The following is a 20,265-nucleotide window of genomic DNA, read 5'->3' as shown; positions in this document are numbered from 1 at the left end:
TAGAAAGTAAAAGGTTGAGAACGCCTGCGGTAATCCACCCTGAGGCTAAAACATTCAGCAGAGTAATAACCAATTAATGAAGTAGGGGCTTCATTTTCCAAGGTCCTGAGTAACTACAATTCCAAATTAAATAAATGACTATGTCTACATGATGGGCTGGGGCAATAAAATGAAATGCCTTACATTGCCTTCCCCGTGAGTATGCTGCACACTACAAACCAGCCATGCCAGATTGTCCTGAGTCGCCTGTCTGAGGGTATGGCTACACTTACAGCTGTACAGCGCTAGCGCTTTGAAGTGCGAGTGTGGTCGCGACACCAGTGGGGATTAGCTTACAGTGCTGGGAGCCGCACTCCCAGCGCTGGGGCAGTGTTTACACTGGCGCTTTACAGCACTGTAACTTGCTGCACTCAGGGGGGTGTTTTTTCACACCCCTGAGCGAGAAAGTTGCAGCGCTGTAAAGCGCCAGTGTAGCCAAAGCCTGAGTATTCCAAACTCTGCCAGGCAGAAGGGTGTGTGTATAGTCCATGCGTTCAGTCCTAACTGTCCCAAGGGGGTAATGTGTAGTACTTGTGTCCTGTATTATGAGTCCAAACTCTTCTGAGGGGGTTATAAAGAGTACATGGGGGTGTGAATGAATGTAGGGTGCTTTCAAGAAGGTTGTAATACATCACCAACCTAAAGCAGAATCTTGTTGATTTTCCATTAGAATTTATGAACTTCAGGTGGCTGTTGAGATTTTGGTGCAGAGCATATTTATTAGGTCTGCCTCTGTAGCTCCTGAGCCCCTCCGTTTGGAGATGTGCTGGTCAGTCCCAAACACCTAAAAAGGTCTTTAAAGAGACAAGGTGGATGAGGTAATATCTTTTATTGTACCAGCTTCAACAGAAGCTACGATAATACCTCATCCACCTTGTCTTTCTAATATCCTGGGACTACAACACCGCTGCATATAAAAGGTCTTTTACATAGACGGATGGCTGGCTTCCAATGGCTTGGAACAGAAGATCATGCTGGCAGCTAGGAATCTCCAGAACTATAATGTTCTCTTGCCTGAAAGATAGCAAAACCATTGGTAGTGAAACATAGTGAGTGGGGAAAATAATGAGGATTTATAAATAATTTAAAGGGAATTTTACCATGATGTTTGAAGTCCTGCTGAGTAGAGTTCACAGGACTCTGAGCCAAGAAATGTCATGGGTGAAAAAACATAAAACCCAATGATAAAAAATAGCATCTTTTGACCTTGAGTTGCTCACTCACTGTGTAGAAGTTGCAATGTAATTTTTTTCTCATGCTCAAACAATAGCATGTTCTTTCATTTGCCTTACCAGGCCCTTCCACTTCTACAGAGCACACACAGACAAACAGGAGCCTTAGGGTGTGAACTGTAATGCAGTGGGTAAGGAGGAAGTGAATCCGAGATGAAGTAATGAGTGAGATTCAACAGAAGACAAACCAGCAGCAGTGCGGTTCGGGTGGCAATTTAAAGGGCTCAGGGCTCCCACTGCCGCTACCCTCCAGGGCCCTTTAAATCGCCACCCAAGCCCCACTGCTGGAGCCTTGGGGTAGCGGCGGCAGGGCTCTGGCAGTGATTTAAAGGGCCAGGGGCTCCCGGCTGCCGTTACTGCAGCCAAGCCCTGGCCTTTAAAGCTCTGCTAGAGGCTGAGACCCCCTCTGATGGTTATTTAAAGTGCCCGGGGCTCTGCTGCAGTAGCAGCAGCTGGAGCCCCGGGCCCTTTAAATCACCCCTGGGGCTCCCAGCCGCCTCTGCAGCTGGTAGCTCCGGGTGTGATTTAAAGGGCCCAAGGCTCCCAGCTGCTGCTATCACAGCTCCAGCCCAGGGCCCTTTAAATCTTGATTTAAAGTGCCCTGGGATTTTAAGGCCCCGCCTCTTCTGGTTGAGGCCCTGCCCACTCCTAAGGACTCCAGAGTACCGGTAAGTCCTTTAAGTTACTTTCACCCCTGCCCTGATGGGCTGTGAATGGCCCACGGGCCACAGGTTGCCCACCACTGATGCAAAGGTTTCAAGGACTTCTAACAGTACTAAATCTATTATTAAAATCCTTGGTCTGGAACCACTGAAACCGAATGCTAATCTAGAGCTATCTGTTCACCACTTAATCTTGCTTACCCCAAGGAAATTATGGGTAATATCTTAACAGATGATAGCTCTAAATATTTTCTTAGCAAAAGCTCTGGTTTGTTCTGGGTTATCACTGGGATCTTGAGTACTACCATGTCAGCAACATTATACATACTGGCACCTAATTTATAACTAATGACGCTTAGAGATTCATTTTAATTTTTGTCTTCTAGCTCTACTGCAAAGTACATCAGAATGAAAGGACTGATATCAACCTTCAAACTGTTGATGTGTGATGTAATGTCTGCTGTAGATCACAGAAACCCCCTTCGGGCTGCCAACCTATGTGCCAAGAGTACTTCTGCCCCTGTTTTCCCTGCCAGCCTGGGACTCCAGCACCCTGTCTTGTTGAGTCAGACACGCTCATCCGGTCCAAAACAGACCCAGGGTCTGAACCACATGCCCCAAAGCTGCAGACTTAACTGAAAGCAACTTACCGAAGTGTCTTTAACACTCAGATGCCTAACTCCCAATGGGGTATAAACCCCAAATAAATCCATTTTACCCTGTATGAAGCTTATACAGGGTAAACTCATAAATTGTTCACCCTCTATAACACTGATAGAGAGATATACACAGCTGTTTGTCCCCCTCCAGGTATTAATACATACTCTGGGTTAATTAATAAGTAAAAAGTGATTTTATTAAATACAGAAAGTAGGATTTAAGTGGTTCCAAGTAGTAACAGACAGAACAAAGTGAATTACCAAGTAAAATAAAATAGAACACACAAATCTAAATCTAATACAGTAATAAAACTGAATACAGATAAAATCTCATCCTCAGAGATGTTTCAATAAGTCTCTTTCACAGACTGGACACCTTCCTAGTCTGGGCACAATCCTTTCCCCTGGTACAGCCCTTGTTCCAGCTCAGGTGGTAGCTAGGGGATTTTTAATGATGGCCGCCCCCTTTTCTCTGTTCCACCCACTTACATATATCTTTTGCATAAGGTGGGAATCCTTTGTCCCTCTGGGTTCCCACCCCGCCCTTCTCAATGGAAAAGCACCAGGTTAAAGATGGATTCCAGTTCGGGTGACATGATCACATGTCCCTGTAAGACTTCATTACCCACTTGCCAGCACACACGTATACAGGAAGACTCACAAGTAAAACAGAGGCATCTACTATAGGTGCTGACTCCGTGGGTGCTCTGGGACTGGAGCACCTACGGGGAAAAATTGGTGGGTGCTTAGCACCCACCAGCAGCTCCCTGCCCCACCCTCCCACCCCAGCTCACCTCTGCCTCTGCCTCCGCCTCCTCCCCTGGAATAAACCAGACCATCTTCTTATGATGGAGGTGTGCCCTAACATTCTGGCTGAAGTTGGACTTGCAGAAAGTACTTCAAAACATATCTTTCTTCTTAATGTGTTGAAGATGGGGTCATATTCACAAGCCACTAGGGCCACTGATTGTCTGACAAGGATGCTGACAGAAAGCTAAACACATAGATGTCATGGCAGCTAATAATCTCTGTCCTGTAGCATCCACTTAACAGTAGCTAATAGCCAGTTGTCTTTTGTCCAGTCTGACCTGAAACTCTATTCCACAGAAATAGGCCTGTAATTTGTGTGCTACTGCTAATTTTAATGCCAGAAAATCCACTTTGTGAGAATGGATGGAGTGGTAATACTCTGCAAAAACTAATAGTATGGACACAACTGCTACATTCTGCCCAGGGGTGTGCACAAGTGGGTGCAAGCAGGGGCACAGCCCCCAAATAATTGGTAGGGACACAGAACTCCGGCCCCAGGGGAAGAGCAAACTCCTTCAGCCCCAGGGGCGCAGCAGGGGCACAGAACATGCCCCTCCAAAAGCCATCACATTTTTATTCCTGCGCACATCCCTGGGTCTGCCACACTTTGAAAAAACAAACCAACCAACCAAAAGTGGCACCATGATGTAACTATTCAGAGACATTGACCTGAGCCCTTCCAGGCATTTTATGTATTTCACTGTCCTAACTTCCAAAGTTCACCACAAACCTTTATGGTTGTTGATACATAGACAATTGTACCCAAAACTCAGGTGTAGAAAACTCATATTTAATTTCTTATGATGATTTAATTTATGGGTACCTATGGCAAAAGCAGGAGTCAGTAAAAATGCATATAACTGAGAACACAATAGGGAACTTAAGGCAGGAGTCTGGAAGAGAAAACCAAAATAGTGGTGCAGTGACTTTTACATTTACTTGAATAAACATCCATCTTATTTAAATCAAACACAAGCCCCTTTTAGTTCTGATTCAGTCACATTCTTCCACATCCTTGGGTCTTAGTTTCGATGAAACACTTATAAAAAATAAAGCCAATTGAATGTTTTTTGATTGAAAAAAAGTTACAAATTTTTCACAAAAGAATCCTTTCCCCCCTGCTTTGGTTAAAAAAAAAAAATCTAATTATGTTGAAGAACATATCCTGGGGGCACTGTAGGCTATAGTTATTTACTTTCTCTCTCTCTCTCTCTCTCTCCCCTAACCTCCCCCCCGCTGATTGAGGCAACACACAAGGGACAACAGTTATTATATAAGCCATAGCAAATGTAGGAAGCGTGACTATTTCTCTCAATTCTCCAGAAAGGAAAATTAGAGGCATGGGACCCAAATCTGGGACAGTCTCTAAAAACAGTGAGAAAAGATGAAGGGAACTCTACCAGGGCACGAGTCTAATTTTTTTAGAGATACTGTGCAACCTCAGCTTTCTCTGCCTGAGTTTCCTCATATGTATGGTGGGGATGATAAAACTTAAGGTTTAATAATGTTTGTACACAACATCACTATATCTGATGTCCACAAAAAATGGAGTGAACAATAATAATTTAAAATAAAAGTCTGAGTCATTCTCTCTTCTGGGCTTGCTAATGCTTCTGTCTTGCTTAGATCCTGATCTTCCAAACACAAAGTATGGGCATTGCTTACTTGAGTAGGCCCAATGACTTAAATCAAACTCCATGTGGGAGATGCATCTGCCTGGACAGTCAATAAATCATATTTAACTCACATGAATCTATTTCCTCATGTTAAGTATCCTCACGCCTTGTTGTCAAAGTGTCTGAAATAGGCTATCTTGATTATCACTTCTTTTCTCTCTCTCTCTCTCTCCCCTGCTGATTATAGCTCATCTTAATTAATTAGCCTCTCAGAATGGGTAGGACAACCCCCACCTTTTCATGTTCTCTGTATGTATATATATCTCCTTGCTATATGTTCCATTCTATGCATTCGATGAAGTGGGCTGTAGCCCACGAAAGCTAATGCTCAAATAAATTTGTTAGTTTCTAAGGTGTCAAAAGTACTCCTGTTCTTTTTGGGGACACAGACTAACACAGCTGCTACTCTGAAACCTGTGATTAACTCAGTCATGATTAATCGTAGTGTTAATTGCACTGTAAAACAATAGAATACCAATTTAAATGTATTAAATATTTTGGATGTTTTTCTACATTTTCAAATATATTGATTTCAATCACAACACAGAATACAACATATACAGTTCTCGCTTTATATTATTATTTTTTATTACAAATATTTGAACTGTGAAAATGATAAAAATAGTATTTTTCAATTCACCTTATACAAGTACTTTAGTGCAATCTCTTTATCTTGAAATTACTACTTACAAATATAGATTTTTTTTGTTACATAACTGCACTCAAAACCAAAACAATGTAAAACTTTAAGCCTACAAGTCCACTCAGTCCTACTTCTTATTTACAGTATCACCTGAAAGTGAGAACAGGTGTTCACATGGCACTTTTGTAGCTGATATTGCAAGGTATTTACGTGCCAGCCCCTTCATGCTTCAGCCACTATTCCAGAGGACATGCTTCCATGCTGATGACTCTCATTAAAAAAAAAAATGTGTTAATTAAATTTGTGACTGAACTTCTTGGGGGAGAATTGTATGTCTCCTGCTCTGTTTTACCCGCATTCTGCCATATATTTCATGTTATAGCCGTCTTGGATGATGACCCCAGCACATGTTCATTTTAAGAATACTTTCAAATTTGACAAAACGAAAAGAAGGTACAAATGAGAGATTTCTAAAGGTAGCTACAGCACTTGACCCAAGATTTAAAAATATGAAGTGCCTTCCAAAATCTGAGAGGGATGAGGTGTGGAGCATGCTTTCAGAAGTCTTAGAAGAGCAACATTCCGATGTGGAAACTACAGAACCCAAACCACCAAAGAAAAAGAAAATCCACCTTCTGTTGGTGGTATCTGATTCAGATGATGAAAATGAACATGCATCAGTCTGCACTGCTTTGGATCATTATCGAGCAGAACCGTCATGAGCATGGACGCCTATCCTCTGGAATGGTGGTTGAAGCATGAAGGGACATATGAATCCCTAGCGCATCTGGTACGTAAATATATTGTGACACTGGCTACAACAGTGCCAATGTCACTTTCGGGTGACATTGTAAACAAGAAGCGGGCAGGATTATCTCTTGCAAAGGTAAACAAACTTATTTGTCTGAGCAATTGGCTGAACAAAAAGTAGGACCGAGTGGACTTTAAAGTTTTACATTATTTTTGAGTGCAGTTATTTTTTGTACATAATTCTACATTTTTAAGTTCAACTTTCATGATAAAGAAATTGCACTACAGTACTTGTATTAGGTTAATTGAAAAATACTGTTTTGTTTTTACAGTGCAAATATTTGTAATTAAAATAAAGTGAGCACTGTACATTTTGTATTCTGTGTTGTAATTGAAATCAATATTTGAAAATGTAGAAAACATCCAGAAGTATTTAAATAAATAGTATTCTATTATTAACAGTGCGATTAATCATGTGATTACTCACAACTAATTTTTTTGATCTTGCGATTAATCACGATTTTTTAAATTGCTTGCCAGCCCTAGCCTAGATGGAATAAGTTGCCTTTTTGTTCTGTGTCTGTATCAACCACAGAGGGGTTCAGGTCTGTGACTAGGCACTACTGCAGTAGAAAAAATTACAATTATTGGGGTCTTGATTGTAAACTTTTGGGGGCAGGGACTGTCTGTATTTTGTGTCTTGAACAGACCAAGCACAGTGCCAGTTTAAAGAATAATCAGTTCTTCAAGAATAAAGCACTACCGTGTAAATAGCAAGTAATTATTTGTATTATTCTGGTTCATTTAGATGCACTTTCTAAAGCGTCTCCTTATTATGATGGCAGCAGATGTTGCTGGGTGTGTTACAAGGAGCCACTGCAAATCTCACTCAGAAGTTTGTACTCTCCTACCCCATTCATTCTGTATGGGTCCCGCACAGCCCTGTAAATAAAGAGACTGGCACAGGCAGTGTGCGCCCTGTTCCTGCAGAGCTGGGCTAAGTCGGTTCCCCCGGGCTGTGGCCGGCACCGCACACATCTCCTGGGACACCACCTCGCTCTGGGAAGGGATCCGGTGCCCTCTAGGACCCAGCGGAAACAGACGCTGAGTCAGAGGGTGGGCCTTTCCCTTCATTGACGGAGGCGCTGCTGGTCATTGTGACGTCACAGAAGCAGCCCTGAGGTCCTGCCCCTGCTGCTGGTTAATGTCACCCCAGCCGCCCGGGAGGCAGGAGCTGCAGGCGCGCGGGGCGGGGGCCGGGGGCCGGCTGGGCAGCAGCGGCAGGAGCTGCGGGAGCAGCACCCAGAGATGTGTGGCCCTGGAGGGACCACAGGGGCCCGGCGCTGGTGACCACCCCCAGACGCGTCACTAGTGCTCTGGAGGGGGACAGACGCACGGTAAGACGAAACCGGGGGTGGGGACTCGCAGGGGGCCGGTTCCAAAAGACTCCAGTCCGGGACGGGGTTTAAAGGAGCAGCCCCCTAGCCATGCTGCCCTCTCTGGAGTTAGGGCAGTCTTGCAGACCCAGCAATCGCTGTCTCCAGAGCCGAAGTCTCTTCCCCGGGAAGGGAGAGGCTCTGGGGGGAAGGAGGCGTTTGTAAATACCCCATAGATTGAGTGACTGTTGTTGATATACACAAGTGCTGCCGTGTTCTCTCGTGAACGGAGTGTGTGTGTGTGTGGGAGGGGGGAGCGTGGGGCTTTAGTTTCTGCTCTCTGCTAAACAACGAAGGCTTAAAAACGTGAAGAGGGCAACCAGAGGAGAGGAGGACCTGTCTGAGGGGAGCAGAGTCTCAGCCATAGGTGTGTTGGGGTATGTGTTAGGTTGAAAAGTACCTCCCACTATACAAAAGGAATTGGGGGTTTGTCGCTCCTGCTTCTAAGGAGAAGCCTCATCATAGCCCCTTGGCAATATTTGTCATTGGTTTGGTTCCCAAGAGTAATTGTTTCCCCTTGCTTTGTTTGACTTCTCTTCTATCTTCACTTCCCCAAATCTAATCATTAGTAGGGTAGTGGAGATACGTATTTGCCTCCAAACTCTTTCTGGCCTCTCTGTCCTGCCCCCAGTTCCCAGGCTCTACACCCAAAGTGAGAGTTGTGTTGGCAACTTGCTCCAGGTCTGAGGTTGCACAATATGTATAAAAAATAGACCAGATCACAGGGACCCTCGTCTTTAATGTGGAGATCTAGACCACAAAAACTATAGGTTCCAGCCCTTGTGGTCTATGTGAAATGCCTTTGATCCAGCTTCCAAAGGAGGAGTGTTCATATCATTCGCACTGCTACACCTGTGGTTCTCAACCTTTCCAGACTACTGTACCCCTTTGAGGAGTTGGATTTGTCCAGTGGACCCCCCAATTTCACCACAGTTAAAAACTTCTTGCTTACAAAATCGGACATAAACATACAAAGGTGTCACAGCAGACTGTTGCTGAAAAATTGCTCACTTTCTCATTTTGTCTGTATGAAATGTTTAGTTTGTACTAACGTTGCCAGCGCTTTTTATGTAGCCTGTTTTAAAACTAGGCAAATATATAGATGAGTTGATGTACCCCTTGGATGATCTCTGTGTACCCCTGGTTGAGAACCACTGTGCTACTTGATAGGCACTGAATGAACAACAGAGTCTGAACTTTCTCACTGCTAGAGTTGGTCCTTCCAGATCAATACTGAGGCACACTGACAAAGAAAAACTTAGAAAACTTGTCCTGCTGCTGTTTGTGCTCTACTTATTTTGTTGTTAAAGGATATCAGTCTCCATCCAGGGCTGTCAAGTCACTCTCTTTCATAAGCATTACACACTGATTTAACAAGGCCCCAGAGCGCCCTAGTGCAAGAATAATTCGGGGACCCCCCTCATCTTGATTCCAAAATACACTCTGCTTTAACTCCCCCACAGCCTTATTCCCAGCCCCCTTGTTCCCTAGGTCTCCCCAGCCCCAATCTAGTCTCCAGCCCCCTGTACCTCCCCTGTTCCCATAGCCCTAATCCAGCCCTCCCACCCTCACCTCTTGCTTAGCTTCCCTCCAGTTGCCTCATGCCTCCCCCCACTCTCCACCAGTTCTGATCCAGTGCTCTCAGCTCTCCCCAATCCTCCTCCTTCAGTCTTGCCCTCAACTCCCCCAGCCTGGATCCAATTTTCGGCCCCCCCCCAGGTTCTTTTACCTCCACTCTGTCCCCCACTTCCCTGATTGCCCTCCCCTGGTGGCCCATGTGTTTGGTCCCGAATAGCCTCATGGCCCCTTGTGCAAGTGCACCATTTGCACTGTTATAGCTACCTCACTGGCACTAATTTTATACAAACAATGAAGTAAACAGCAGGAAATGCTTTCGGTTAATATTGGAAATCAAATGAGGTTGGACACAAGCTGTGTTGTATTTATTTATTTGTATTACTGTAGCACCTGGGAGTTCTAGTCATGGACCATACAACTCCATATGTTTGACCACTTTGGCTATCCCGGGCTAACTTATGACACTGGAGGCTGTGGCTCTGACCTGATCATAGGCCTGTGGGTCTTGTATTCCTGTTGTCAGATGATATATTTACATTTCCCTCCCACTTCCTTTTTTTTTTTAGGTTACGGCTGTGCAAGGAATGAGGGAAGCATGGCAATACATTGCACTGGCAGGACTGTGTATGACTAAAATCAACTAAGTCCGAAGAAACAGTGAAAGGGAATCCCTTGTCAGTGGTTGCCCTGGTGCTGCACACCTTTGTTTTGCCTGGCATGGAGGCAGATGGCTTGGAGTGGCTGGTGGTTCCAATGCACCAGCTGGTTTCCTGGAGTGCAGCTGGTGCAATGGTATTTGGAGGTGTGGTGCCATACATCCCCCAGTACAGAGACATCAAAAGGACACAGAATGCAGAGGGCTTTTCAACCTATGTGTGTCTAGTATTATTAGTAGCAAATATTTTGAGAATACTCTTTTGGTAAGTTGGTAATTATTTTTTATTCTCTTAAAGTGTTTGTTCTTTTTTTCTCTCTAATTGATTACACAGCTTGAGACGTGAGGTCTCTCAGGATGTAATATTTGGTGGGACCCACCCTTTAAAGATGTGAAACAAAATTCAATCTTGGTGCAAGTGGATTCATGTGCATCAACTTAGAGCTCATGTACCAAATTCGTTTGTCTCTTGTGTCTTCCTGACATAGTTATCAATGTTAATAAGCTGCATTTCAAAACTTCAAACTCCTAAGCTAACAGTGGATGCTAACGACAAGCCCATACCTAAAGTAGTTCAGAAAAAATCTCTTCCTTTCTTTCTGCACCCTCATCACTACCCTACAAGTTGCTCCATGCAGGTAGGCCTCCATTGAAGTCAATACAGCTCTGCTCAGGCAGACCGCGTGCCCTCATTGGCTTCTGTGGGGGTCTACCCATGGAGCTCCTTGCAGGATTAGAGCTCAAAATTTAAAGATCCGCTCTTTAAAAAGCAGCCTAACAAGAAACATGGAGGTTTTGGAGGATGGAGCATATGAGGTTTTAAAAATCACATTTAAAAGCAAATTTTGCTCTGAAATCTAGGTTTTGTGTTTATCAACCAATAGACCTCTCTCGTGTGTGTTTTTCCCCCCGCACCTCACCATGTAGAAATAAATGTTACAAAACTGCAGAGGAATATTTGTTTTTAACTTGGCCACTGCAGCATTAGGAATGTACAAGAATCTAAAAGTGAAATTGATGAGGAGATAACAATAAGAATATTGGAAACTATTCTGAGAACAGTTTGACTAATGGAGCAATGCTGGTGGTCTGCGGAGAGCTGACCGATCGTGTGCTGGCTCCTCCTGCCTGTTTCCAGTTGCTTGTAAAGATCCACAGGATCTTAACTGCAAAGAGCAGCCTGGACTCCAATAAAAACATCTGCAAGTCTGCTGCTGCATGAGTAGAGGAAACGGGTTGTTCTTTGGGACCAGAGTTAGCAATGAGATGTAGGGAAGTCATCTGTAGTATCAGAACTGCCTGTGGGATTGGAATTGTACTTAGAGAGGAATGGAGAGAAGGGTTGGGGGGAAGCATGTGGAAGAAAAGAGGCTCATGTGGTGGTGGAGAATGGAAAGAAACAAACTAATGTGCAAGGGAAACAGAGTAAACAGAACTGTGAGCGATGGGGGGAAATGAGAAGTGAAAAGCCAAAGCAGACAGTATTTTTTTTTTCCAAATATGTGAAAATACCTGTGATGACAAAGAGAGTTAAATATACATAAATACTTCACTATTCCATGCTTACATCGTTAACAGAGAGATGCCGTGCAATTGGTTTATTAAGAGGAGGCCTGTAATACTGAGGGAAAAAATGAGAATCCCTAATTTTTTATCTATTTTAAGTGCTCAAGCTACAAGATAGGTAAATAGCATAAATAAATAAAAAAAGAACAAATTTTTAAATTGAAAGTTTTTTAAATTTTTTAAGATCTTAGGGTATGTCTACACTACAAGACTATTTCGAATCAACTTGATTCGAACTTGTGGAATCGACCTTATGAAGTCGAAGTTGTGTATCCACACTAAATACACTAGTTCGACTGTGTGAGTCCACAGTAACGGGGCCAGTGTCGACTTTGGAAGCGGTGCACTGTGGGAAGCTATCCCACAGTTCCCGCACTCCCCGCTGCCCATTGGAATTCTGGGATTTCCCCCCAATGCATGCTGGGGGGAAAAATGTGTCGAGGGTGGTTTTGGATAACTGTCATCATTGAACCGTCAATCACGCCCTCCCTCCCTGAAAGCGCCTGCGGGCAATCTGTTCGTGCACTTTTCTGCTCAGTGACAGCGCGGGCGCCACAGCACTTTGAGCACGGATCCCGCTGCAGTTATGGCCGTTGTCAACTCCTCGCACCTTATCGTCCACCTCTTCCACAATCGGCTGCTGAGAAATAGGGCTACTTTTCAATGGTGCTGCGAGCATTGGTGGACTATGGGGGACGTTTTACCAACATCAACGTCGGGTGGCCAGGCAAAGTTCATGACGTGCGTGTGTTCAGGAACTCTGGTCTGTTTAGACGCCTGCAGGAAGGTAGTTTCTTCCCGGACCACAAAATAAGTCTTGGGGATGTGCAGATGCCTATAGTGATCGTCGGGGACCCAGCCTACCCGCTAATGCCCTGGCTCATGAAGCTCTGTGCAGGCGCCTTACACAGCGACAAGGAACTCTTCAAGTACCAGCGAGCAGTGAGCAGCGTGACCTGTGACTGTTCAGTTTCTTTACAGAGAAGCTGAACCTGCCCCTGTTTCTTTACCAAGTTACTGTTGACTAGCATCTGCAGTTACATACCCCGCCCACCCCGCTTCCCCAACTTCCAACACACGTTTAAAAATAAAATACATGTTCCACTGTAACTTTACAAAGGTTTCTTTATTGATGACTTTGCGTTACAGGGTTGAAACTGGGACATGGACTGTGCTGGGTAGGGTGTGCAGTGATGTAAAGACCGCCTGTAAACTCGAGGAATGACAGGCTCCTGCTCCCAGAGCGGTCTGCAGTGCCGGACTGGATGTTTCAACGGAGCCTGCCATCCCTCCTTTTTGGGACTCTATGTGCGGGGGCTATGTGGCCTTTTGGCGGGGGAGGACGGATACAGATTCCTCTGCTGCGTGGCTCTGTGGTCCAGGACAGGGACAGTTGCATGAGATCTGTAACCCCCCTCCCCCGCTACAAAGTCACGTACCCCCCCCCACCCACACAGAACCTGCAAACGACCTCCCATACCGACCAGGGTGCGTACTGACTGCACTGTGTGTGTGACCTGCTGCTGATCCTGCCCCCATGTCTGTACCCTGGTAAAGGTGATTGTCCTGTCCAATTACCAACCCCCTTCAAACACAGTCTCCTCTAAAAGAACATGACGGAAACAGTAATTAACAGAAAAGTATTTTTTATTATCAACTAGACAGTTAGGGGATGAAACTGGGATGGGGGCTTGGGTTAGGCGGGAAGGAAAGGACTTCTCAAAATTTAGGGTATGAGAGCTTTTGGGTACTTGAGCACTCTGCTGGGGTGCAGTGACAGTTTACACGGCCTCTGGCGCCCCTCCTTCTGGTTATTTTGGGTGAGGGGGGTATGGGACTTTGTGGCGGGGGAGGGCGGTTGCAGATACACTGCAGGGGGGCTCTGTCCTCCTGCCTGAGGTCCTGCAGAACATGCACAAGGCGCCGGAGCATGTCCGTTTGCTCCCTCATTAGTCCAAGCAGCGTTTGAGTCGCCTGCTTGTCTTCCTCACGCCACCTCTCCTCCTGTTCGCTGTGTGAGCGCTGGTACAGAGAGAGGGTCTCCCTCCACTGGCTCTGCTGGTCCGTCTCGTCTCGGGAGCACCCCATAAGTTCAGCGAACATCTCGTCCCGTGTCTTTTTCTTTCGCCGCCTAATCTTTGCCAGCCTCTGTGAGGGGGATGCTGTGGCGGGTCTGGAGACAGTCGAAGCTGTGTGATGGGAAAAAGGGAGTGAATTCCTTGCAAAGATACATTTTTGCGAACAATGAAAACAGTCTAGTCTGTCTCTGTGAATTCTGGGTTGAGATCCCAGTGCCTGATGGGGCAAAAACCATTTTTGCGGGTTGTTCTGGGTAAATGTCGTCAGTCATCCCTTCCTCCGGGAAAGCTACAGCAGACAATCATTTCAAGCCCGTTTTCCCTGGATTGCCCTGGCAGACGCGACAGCGTGGAAACCATGGAGCCTGTTTTGCCTTTTGTGCCTGTCACCATATGTGTACTAGATGCCGTTGACAGAGGCGGTCCAGCAGCGCTACACAGCAGCATGCTTTTGCTTTTGCATGACAGCAGAGATGGTTACCAGCCATACTGTACCATCTACCATACCATAAATTGGTAATAAGATGGTCATGGTTACCAGTCCTTTTGCACTGCACCATTTGCTGCTGTCATAAGTGCCCCTGGCTGCTCTTAGCCAGGGGCGCAAAAGCCAAAATTGGGAATGGCTCCCTGAGTCAATCCCTCCTTTTTGGTATCTAAAAATAGAATCAGTCCTGCCTAGAATATGGGCAAGTGTACTAGAGAACCACTGTATCAGAGAACCAGAGAGCACAGCTGCTCTGTGTCAGATCCTGCATAGATTATGAGCTGTATGCTATCCACAGGGGGTGCTCCTGCAACAACCCCACCTGTTCATTCCATTCTTCCCCAGCCTTCCTGGGCTACCATGGCATTGTCCCCCCACTTGTGTGATGAAGTAATAAAGAATGCAGGAATAAGACACAGTGCCTTGTTAGTGAGAAATGAGTGGAAGGCAGCCTCCAGTTGCTATGATAGTCCAGATAGGACATTAAGGAGTGTGGAGGAGAGGAGCCCAGCATCCTGCTGCTAGTCCAGGGGCAATTGAATCTTTTCTTTACACATGAAGGGTGGGGGCTGATGAAGCTCAGCCCCCTGTTGCTATGATGAAGACGGTTACCAGCCATACTGCACCATCTACCATGGAAAATTAGGTTCACCTGACATTGGGGGATCTGACAGATGCTAGTCGGCATGGTTACCAGTCCTTTTGCACTGCCCCATGTGCCGATAGGCTGATGATGACGATGGATATCAGTCATATTGTACCGTCAGCCACCCATGGCGGGGGGGGGGAGCAAGGATGTTGGTGTTGAGTGCTGCAGCATCGCATCTATCTGCAGCATTCAGTAAAGATATGGTGACATGTAAAAGAGTCAACAGAGGATTGTTTTCCCTTTCACTTCTGGGGGTGGGGGGGGGGTGCGTAAATTGCCGAGCTATGCCCTGACCCACCGCGGACACTGTGTTTGACCCTAGAAGCATTTGGAGCTCAGCCAAGAATGCAAATGCTTTTCGGAGACAGCAGGAACTGTGGGATACCTTGCGTCCTCATTCCCCCCTCCCTCCATGAGCGTCCATTTAATTCTTTGGCTTTCCGTTATGCTCGTCACGCAGCAGCGTGCTGAGTCTCTGCTATGCCGTCTGTCCGGAGATTTTTTAAAAATACTTTGGACCAGGCGTAACATTACAGTAATTCCCCTAATTAGATGCAGGAGTCTCCGAGCGAGATCACCCTGAGGACGGTCACTGAAGGAGATAGAGAGCGCATGCTGCGTGAAAGCCAGCACAAACCAGGGGCCTATGCAGCCGTGCTCGGGGAGGCAATGCTCCCTGAGTACCTCATGAAAGCCTCGCGCGGAAAAGTGTGCTACCACGGAGCACCCAATAAGGCAGCTCTCCCCAGGAACCTCCTGCGGAGGCTTTTCGATTACCTCCAGGAGAGCTTCGTGGAGATCTCCCAGGAGGATTTCTATTCTATCCCCATATATAGAGAGACCTCCTTTTCACATACTTCAGATTCCTGTTATATTAAGAATAAAAGTTTACATGGTTAAAGCACTTACTGACTGCTCCTTCCCCTGATTCAGGATCCGGGTTAATGGCCGGGGAGGGTTGGTAGGGGATCTCCGTGACGGTGATGAAGAGATCCTGGCTGTCGGGGAAACCACCGTTGTAAGCGCTGTCGCCTGCCTCGTCCTCCACAAACCCTTCCTCATCTTCCCCGTCCGTGAACATCGCCGAGGAACTGGCCGTCAACACTGTCCCATCTTCAGAGTCCATGGTCACTGTAGGGCAGTGGTGGCAGGCTCCGTAGCGTCCGTTTGCCGCTTTGATTTTTTGGTAGCCTTGTCTGGGGTCCTTGATTTTCACGCGGCGCTGCGTTGCATCCCGGCTGTATCCTCTGTCTCTCATGGCTTTGGAGATCTTCTCGTAGGTCTTTGCATTCCGTTTTTTGGAGCGCAGCTCCGAAAGCACAGACTCCTCGCCCCACACACCGATCAGATCCAAGAGTTCCCGGTCAGTCTATTCAGAGATTACATGAACTCCTCTGCTGGAGAGCTCTGCATTGCTGCCGGTGCTGCTGAGCTCGCCCCGATGTCCAACCACGAAATGAGATTCTAACTGTCCAGACAGGAAAAGGAATTCAAATTTTCCTGGGACTTTTCCTGTGTGGCTGGTCAGAGCATCCAAGCTCGGACTGCTGTCCAGAGCGTCAACAGAGTGGTGCAGTGTGGGATAGCTCCCGGAGCTACTAAGTTCGATTTGCATCCACACCTAGCCTAATTCGACATAGCCATGTCGAATTTAGCGCTACTCCCCTCGTCGGGGTGGAGTACCGAATTCGAACTAAAGAGCCCTCTAGGTCGAATTAAATGGCTTCCTGGTGTGGACGGGTGCCCGGTTAATTCGAATTAACGCTGCTAAATTCGAATTAAAGTCCTAGTGTAGACCAGGCCTTAGAGTCATTTGTAAAATGGAACACTTTTTTTTTTCTTTTTTTTTAAATATATTTGTTTCAAACTAGTGGTGTCCTTTCATGCTATTGTTCTTTTGAGTGTTTACATATTATAACAATTTCTCTAATGGAGTCTAGCTTTGTGTCACTCTCTGTGTTCTGATCTTGAAAGTCCCTGCATTGTTTTAAATTGCTTCAATTGAGTCCAAAGCGCAGAGCCAGACTTCAGAATGCTGTCACAGCTATCAAGTTAGTGTAGCCTATAAATAAAAGTTCAAATGATTTGATATAGCCACCCGCACTGGGTAAATACTACAGGCTTGACCTTGCAAAACCTTAAAGTTCTGATTCTTTCACCCTCACTTGAAGTGAATAGTCCCTTGCTATGCCAGTAGTTCCATTGAAATACAAGTTAGAGATGAAAAGACCCATATACTGTTCTCTATAAAGCAACTACCATGATACTAAAATAGTATGGTCTTAAGAGGATACCTCGCACAATGAAAAGGTTATGGCATCCATGATATTGTAATATGTACCGTGTAATGCCAAGAAAGTTTCTTTGGGTGAATACAGTTCTGAGGCATATGAGTGATTAATGCACAAAGCAAGATTCAGTTTTTAAAGGTACTCTTGTGTTAATCATGTCAGAGAGCAGCCAGTAATTCATTTTCTCTCTCTCTTTGTTGTTAAGCATAGTCATTTTTTATAGTAACCTTACTGCTGATGTCACTTTATGACCACCTGGGGCAAGATCAGTACTTGAAACAAAATATGACTGGGTATAGACACTAAAATTTATGATTACTCTAAAGGTGTATATAGATAAGAGTTCATGGTAATGATAAGAGGTGGTCCTGCTTTGAGCAGGGGTTTGGACTAGATGATCCCCCGAGGTCTCTTCCAACCCTAATCTTCTATGATTCATGGTTTAAAAAAAAAAAAAGGCCTGTTGGATCATTTGGTCCATCCTCCTGCCAAGACAGGGCTGTTCCCTACAATTCATCTTCTAGTGTTTTGTCCATTCTACTTGTAAAAGCACCATGGGATGAGACTTCCACCCCACTTTGTAGACTATTCTACAGTCTGATACATGCCTCTGTCAAGCTGGTTTTCTTGGCACTGAGCCTAATTCTTTCCTAAATTGTTTTCCCCTGGACCCCTGCACGACTCCTGGTTATACACTGATGTACTATGCTAATTTCTCCCCCTTTTTGCCTAAGCGTACATATATACACGTGTGTGCACGCATGCATGCGCACACACACACTCATTCATATATAATATGTAGGTCTAGAAATATTTGAAGGGTCTAATCATGTTATTCCCCTAGCTCCAAACATTGCTTAGCATTGCTGTACATATTTAATTATCTTTCATTTCAAGCCATTTCCTGTATTCCCTTGATCGCTTTTGTTGTTCTTCTCTGAACTCCCTTGAGTTTGTCAATATCTTTCTGGAACTGTTGTTCCTGGAATTGAACAGGTGCACCAGAGAGTGACTTTTTTTGTGATGTATTGTCTCTGAGCACGTTCTCACAAATTGCACTGGGCTTTTTTGTATCTATATCACAGTGCATACTGCTATCTAACTTTGTCTGCACCTTTCAGTAAGGCCTTCTAGATTCACCCTCACATTCAATATGTGTGTTATCCCCACATGACTAGCTTCCTTTTTTCCAGAACAAATCTCACTTATTTTCTGCTCATAACTCTATCATGCTAATGGGGTTCAGTGCTAGTGTAGTGTGCCTATTTACTCACATACTCATTCTTGACTCCTGGTCCTTTCCTTCCCCCACAACCTCCAAAATACCTTGTTTCATGAAGTAGCAGTGGAGACCACGTATTCCCATGCACTGTGCCCACTGCACCCCCTCCATAACTCACTCCTGTAATCTGCCCCTCTTTTTTAATTTAAAAAATCAACTAGTTTTAAAACAGGAGGAGTGTGACCTTCCCCTTGCCCTCCAATCTGCAGATACAATATTTACTCACTAATCTCCATGAAATCTACTGTTAAGTGTTTCTATAGCTAAAGCTGGCACGGCAGGACTGTGATACTAGCTCAGAAATTAGTACTAGCACTAAGGGCAAGAATCATGATCCTGCCTCTACTAGATACTCCTACTTTTCAAGATTTCCCCTCCAGTTATTCCACTGCCAGTGAAAGAGGAGATGCCTTTTTTATTTTTTAAGTTAAAGAGCTCAATTTTCTGCCCTCCTCCTGCCCTCTTTCCTCTAATCCTTCATTGAGGGCATTATCAAAGACTTGAGAACTTGCATCATCACACGATGACAGTAGTGTGATTTCTTTAACTTTGTCTCTTCAGCATTGTGTTTCCCTCGCTCAAAATGCCTCTAAACTTTTCTTTTGAAGTGAGTTAAAAATAATTTTCCAGAGTTTTCAGCACAGTTCTGTTCAAGCAGCAGATTTGTTTCTGCACCTTTGCTGAAAGGCAGTGTGAGAAGACTTGTACACACAAAATGATAAATCTGTATTATTAGAGACAATAGTAGGCCTGATTCTGCTTTCCTTGTACATACCCAACTCTTGTTAAAAATCATCAGGCATTGAGATGTGCAAGCTGTAATGGTTATGGAGTACTGTCCCTTCTTTGGATCTCATGAATGCAACTTCTACAGGTGGCAGGCCTCACGCCTTTCCCTCTCCTGGGGTGGATTTCTGCAGTTCACCCACTCTCAAACAAGGACATGGTTGACACTCAGGGGGCTGTAACCCGTGATTTTTGTGTGTCTCTAGCCCAGCCTTCCCAGCTCACCTAATCGCCCCCCTGCCTTTTCTAGGGTCTTTGAGGTCTTAGCTCTCCTTTGATCCCAGGCTTAGCCTCTGGGAGGGTACCCCATTCTAGCCTAGATGGAGCCAGCTTTGTTATGGCTCCTTTGAAGCTGAGCACCTGAGACTGACTTATCTGAATCACTATTTTATGGTTATTTTAGCATCCCTTTGCAGCCTCCTTTTGACTTATCTCTAGGCAGGCAGGCAGCAATACACAATTGTCCTAGGAAACAGTCCTATACAGTTTTCATTAAAGATAATATAGGCATTTCCCCTATTTGTCACACAAGCATCTGACCCAGTTTGTTGATTCTTAGAAATTACATATTAAGTCTTTGACCCTTTTTAATATGTCATCTTAAAAAAACCTTTTGATTGCAACATTTTAGACCGACGCTGGCGCTTTCCTCTGCAAAGGTGATGAGCAACCTCCGCTCATTGGGAGTAGCTCACGTGGGATGTGACACATGAGTCTCAACTCTTTGGGGTCCATGAGTGTGCTGCTGATGAAAATATCTGTGAGCATGAATGGAAAAAACGTAGTTGTGTGAATGTGCATGACGGTTACTAGCAATTTATGAAAAAAACCTCTACGTTTAAAAAAATTCTGTTCTTCGTTAGCATTCTCATTAGCAAGCCAAGGCGTCCCCTCCTTGTCTCTGAGTTAGCCTGTGACTTGGTAGACAAGTAAAATCCTGTGTTACATTACGGAAAAGACTTCGATATGCTCACCTTTAGTTTGGC

At 45.1% G+C, this 20,265-nt stretch overlaps 1 protein-coding gene across 5 annotated transcripts in view; it reads left to right on the top strand.

Annotated features, from left to right (window-relative positions):
• The first annotated feature begins 7,738 nt into the window (after positions 1-7,738).
• The window catches only part of SLC66A2 (solute carrier family 66 member 2), a 95,251-nt gene continuing 82,724 nt past the window's right edge, over positions 7,739-20,265 (top strand). For all 5 annotated transcript variants that reach the window (XM_045006021.1, XM_045006020.1, XM_045006022.1 and 2 more), the window contains exons 1-2: positions 7,739-7,868; positions 10,052-10,405. In XM_045006021.1, the coding sequence (XP_044861956.1) occupies positions 10,203-10,405 (203 nt within the window). In that variant the 5' untranslated portion in view covers positions 7,739-7,868; positions 10,052-10,202. The remainder of the gene's footprint in view (positions 7,869-10,051; positions 10,406-20,265) is intronic.

Source organism: Mauremys mutica, chromosome 2 (assembly GCF_020497125.1).
Source record: "Mauremys mutica isolate MM-2020 ecotype Southern chromosome 2, ASM2049712v1, whole genome shotgun sequence".
NCBI classification, from domain to species: Eukaryota; Metazoa; Chordata; order Testudines; family Geoemydidae; genus Mauremys; species Mauremys mutica.
This window is presented reverse-complemented; position numbering and strand designations above follow the sequence as displayed.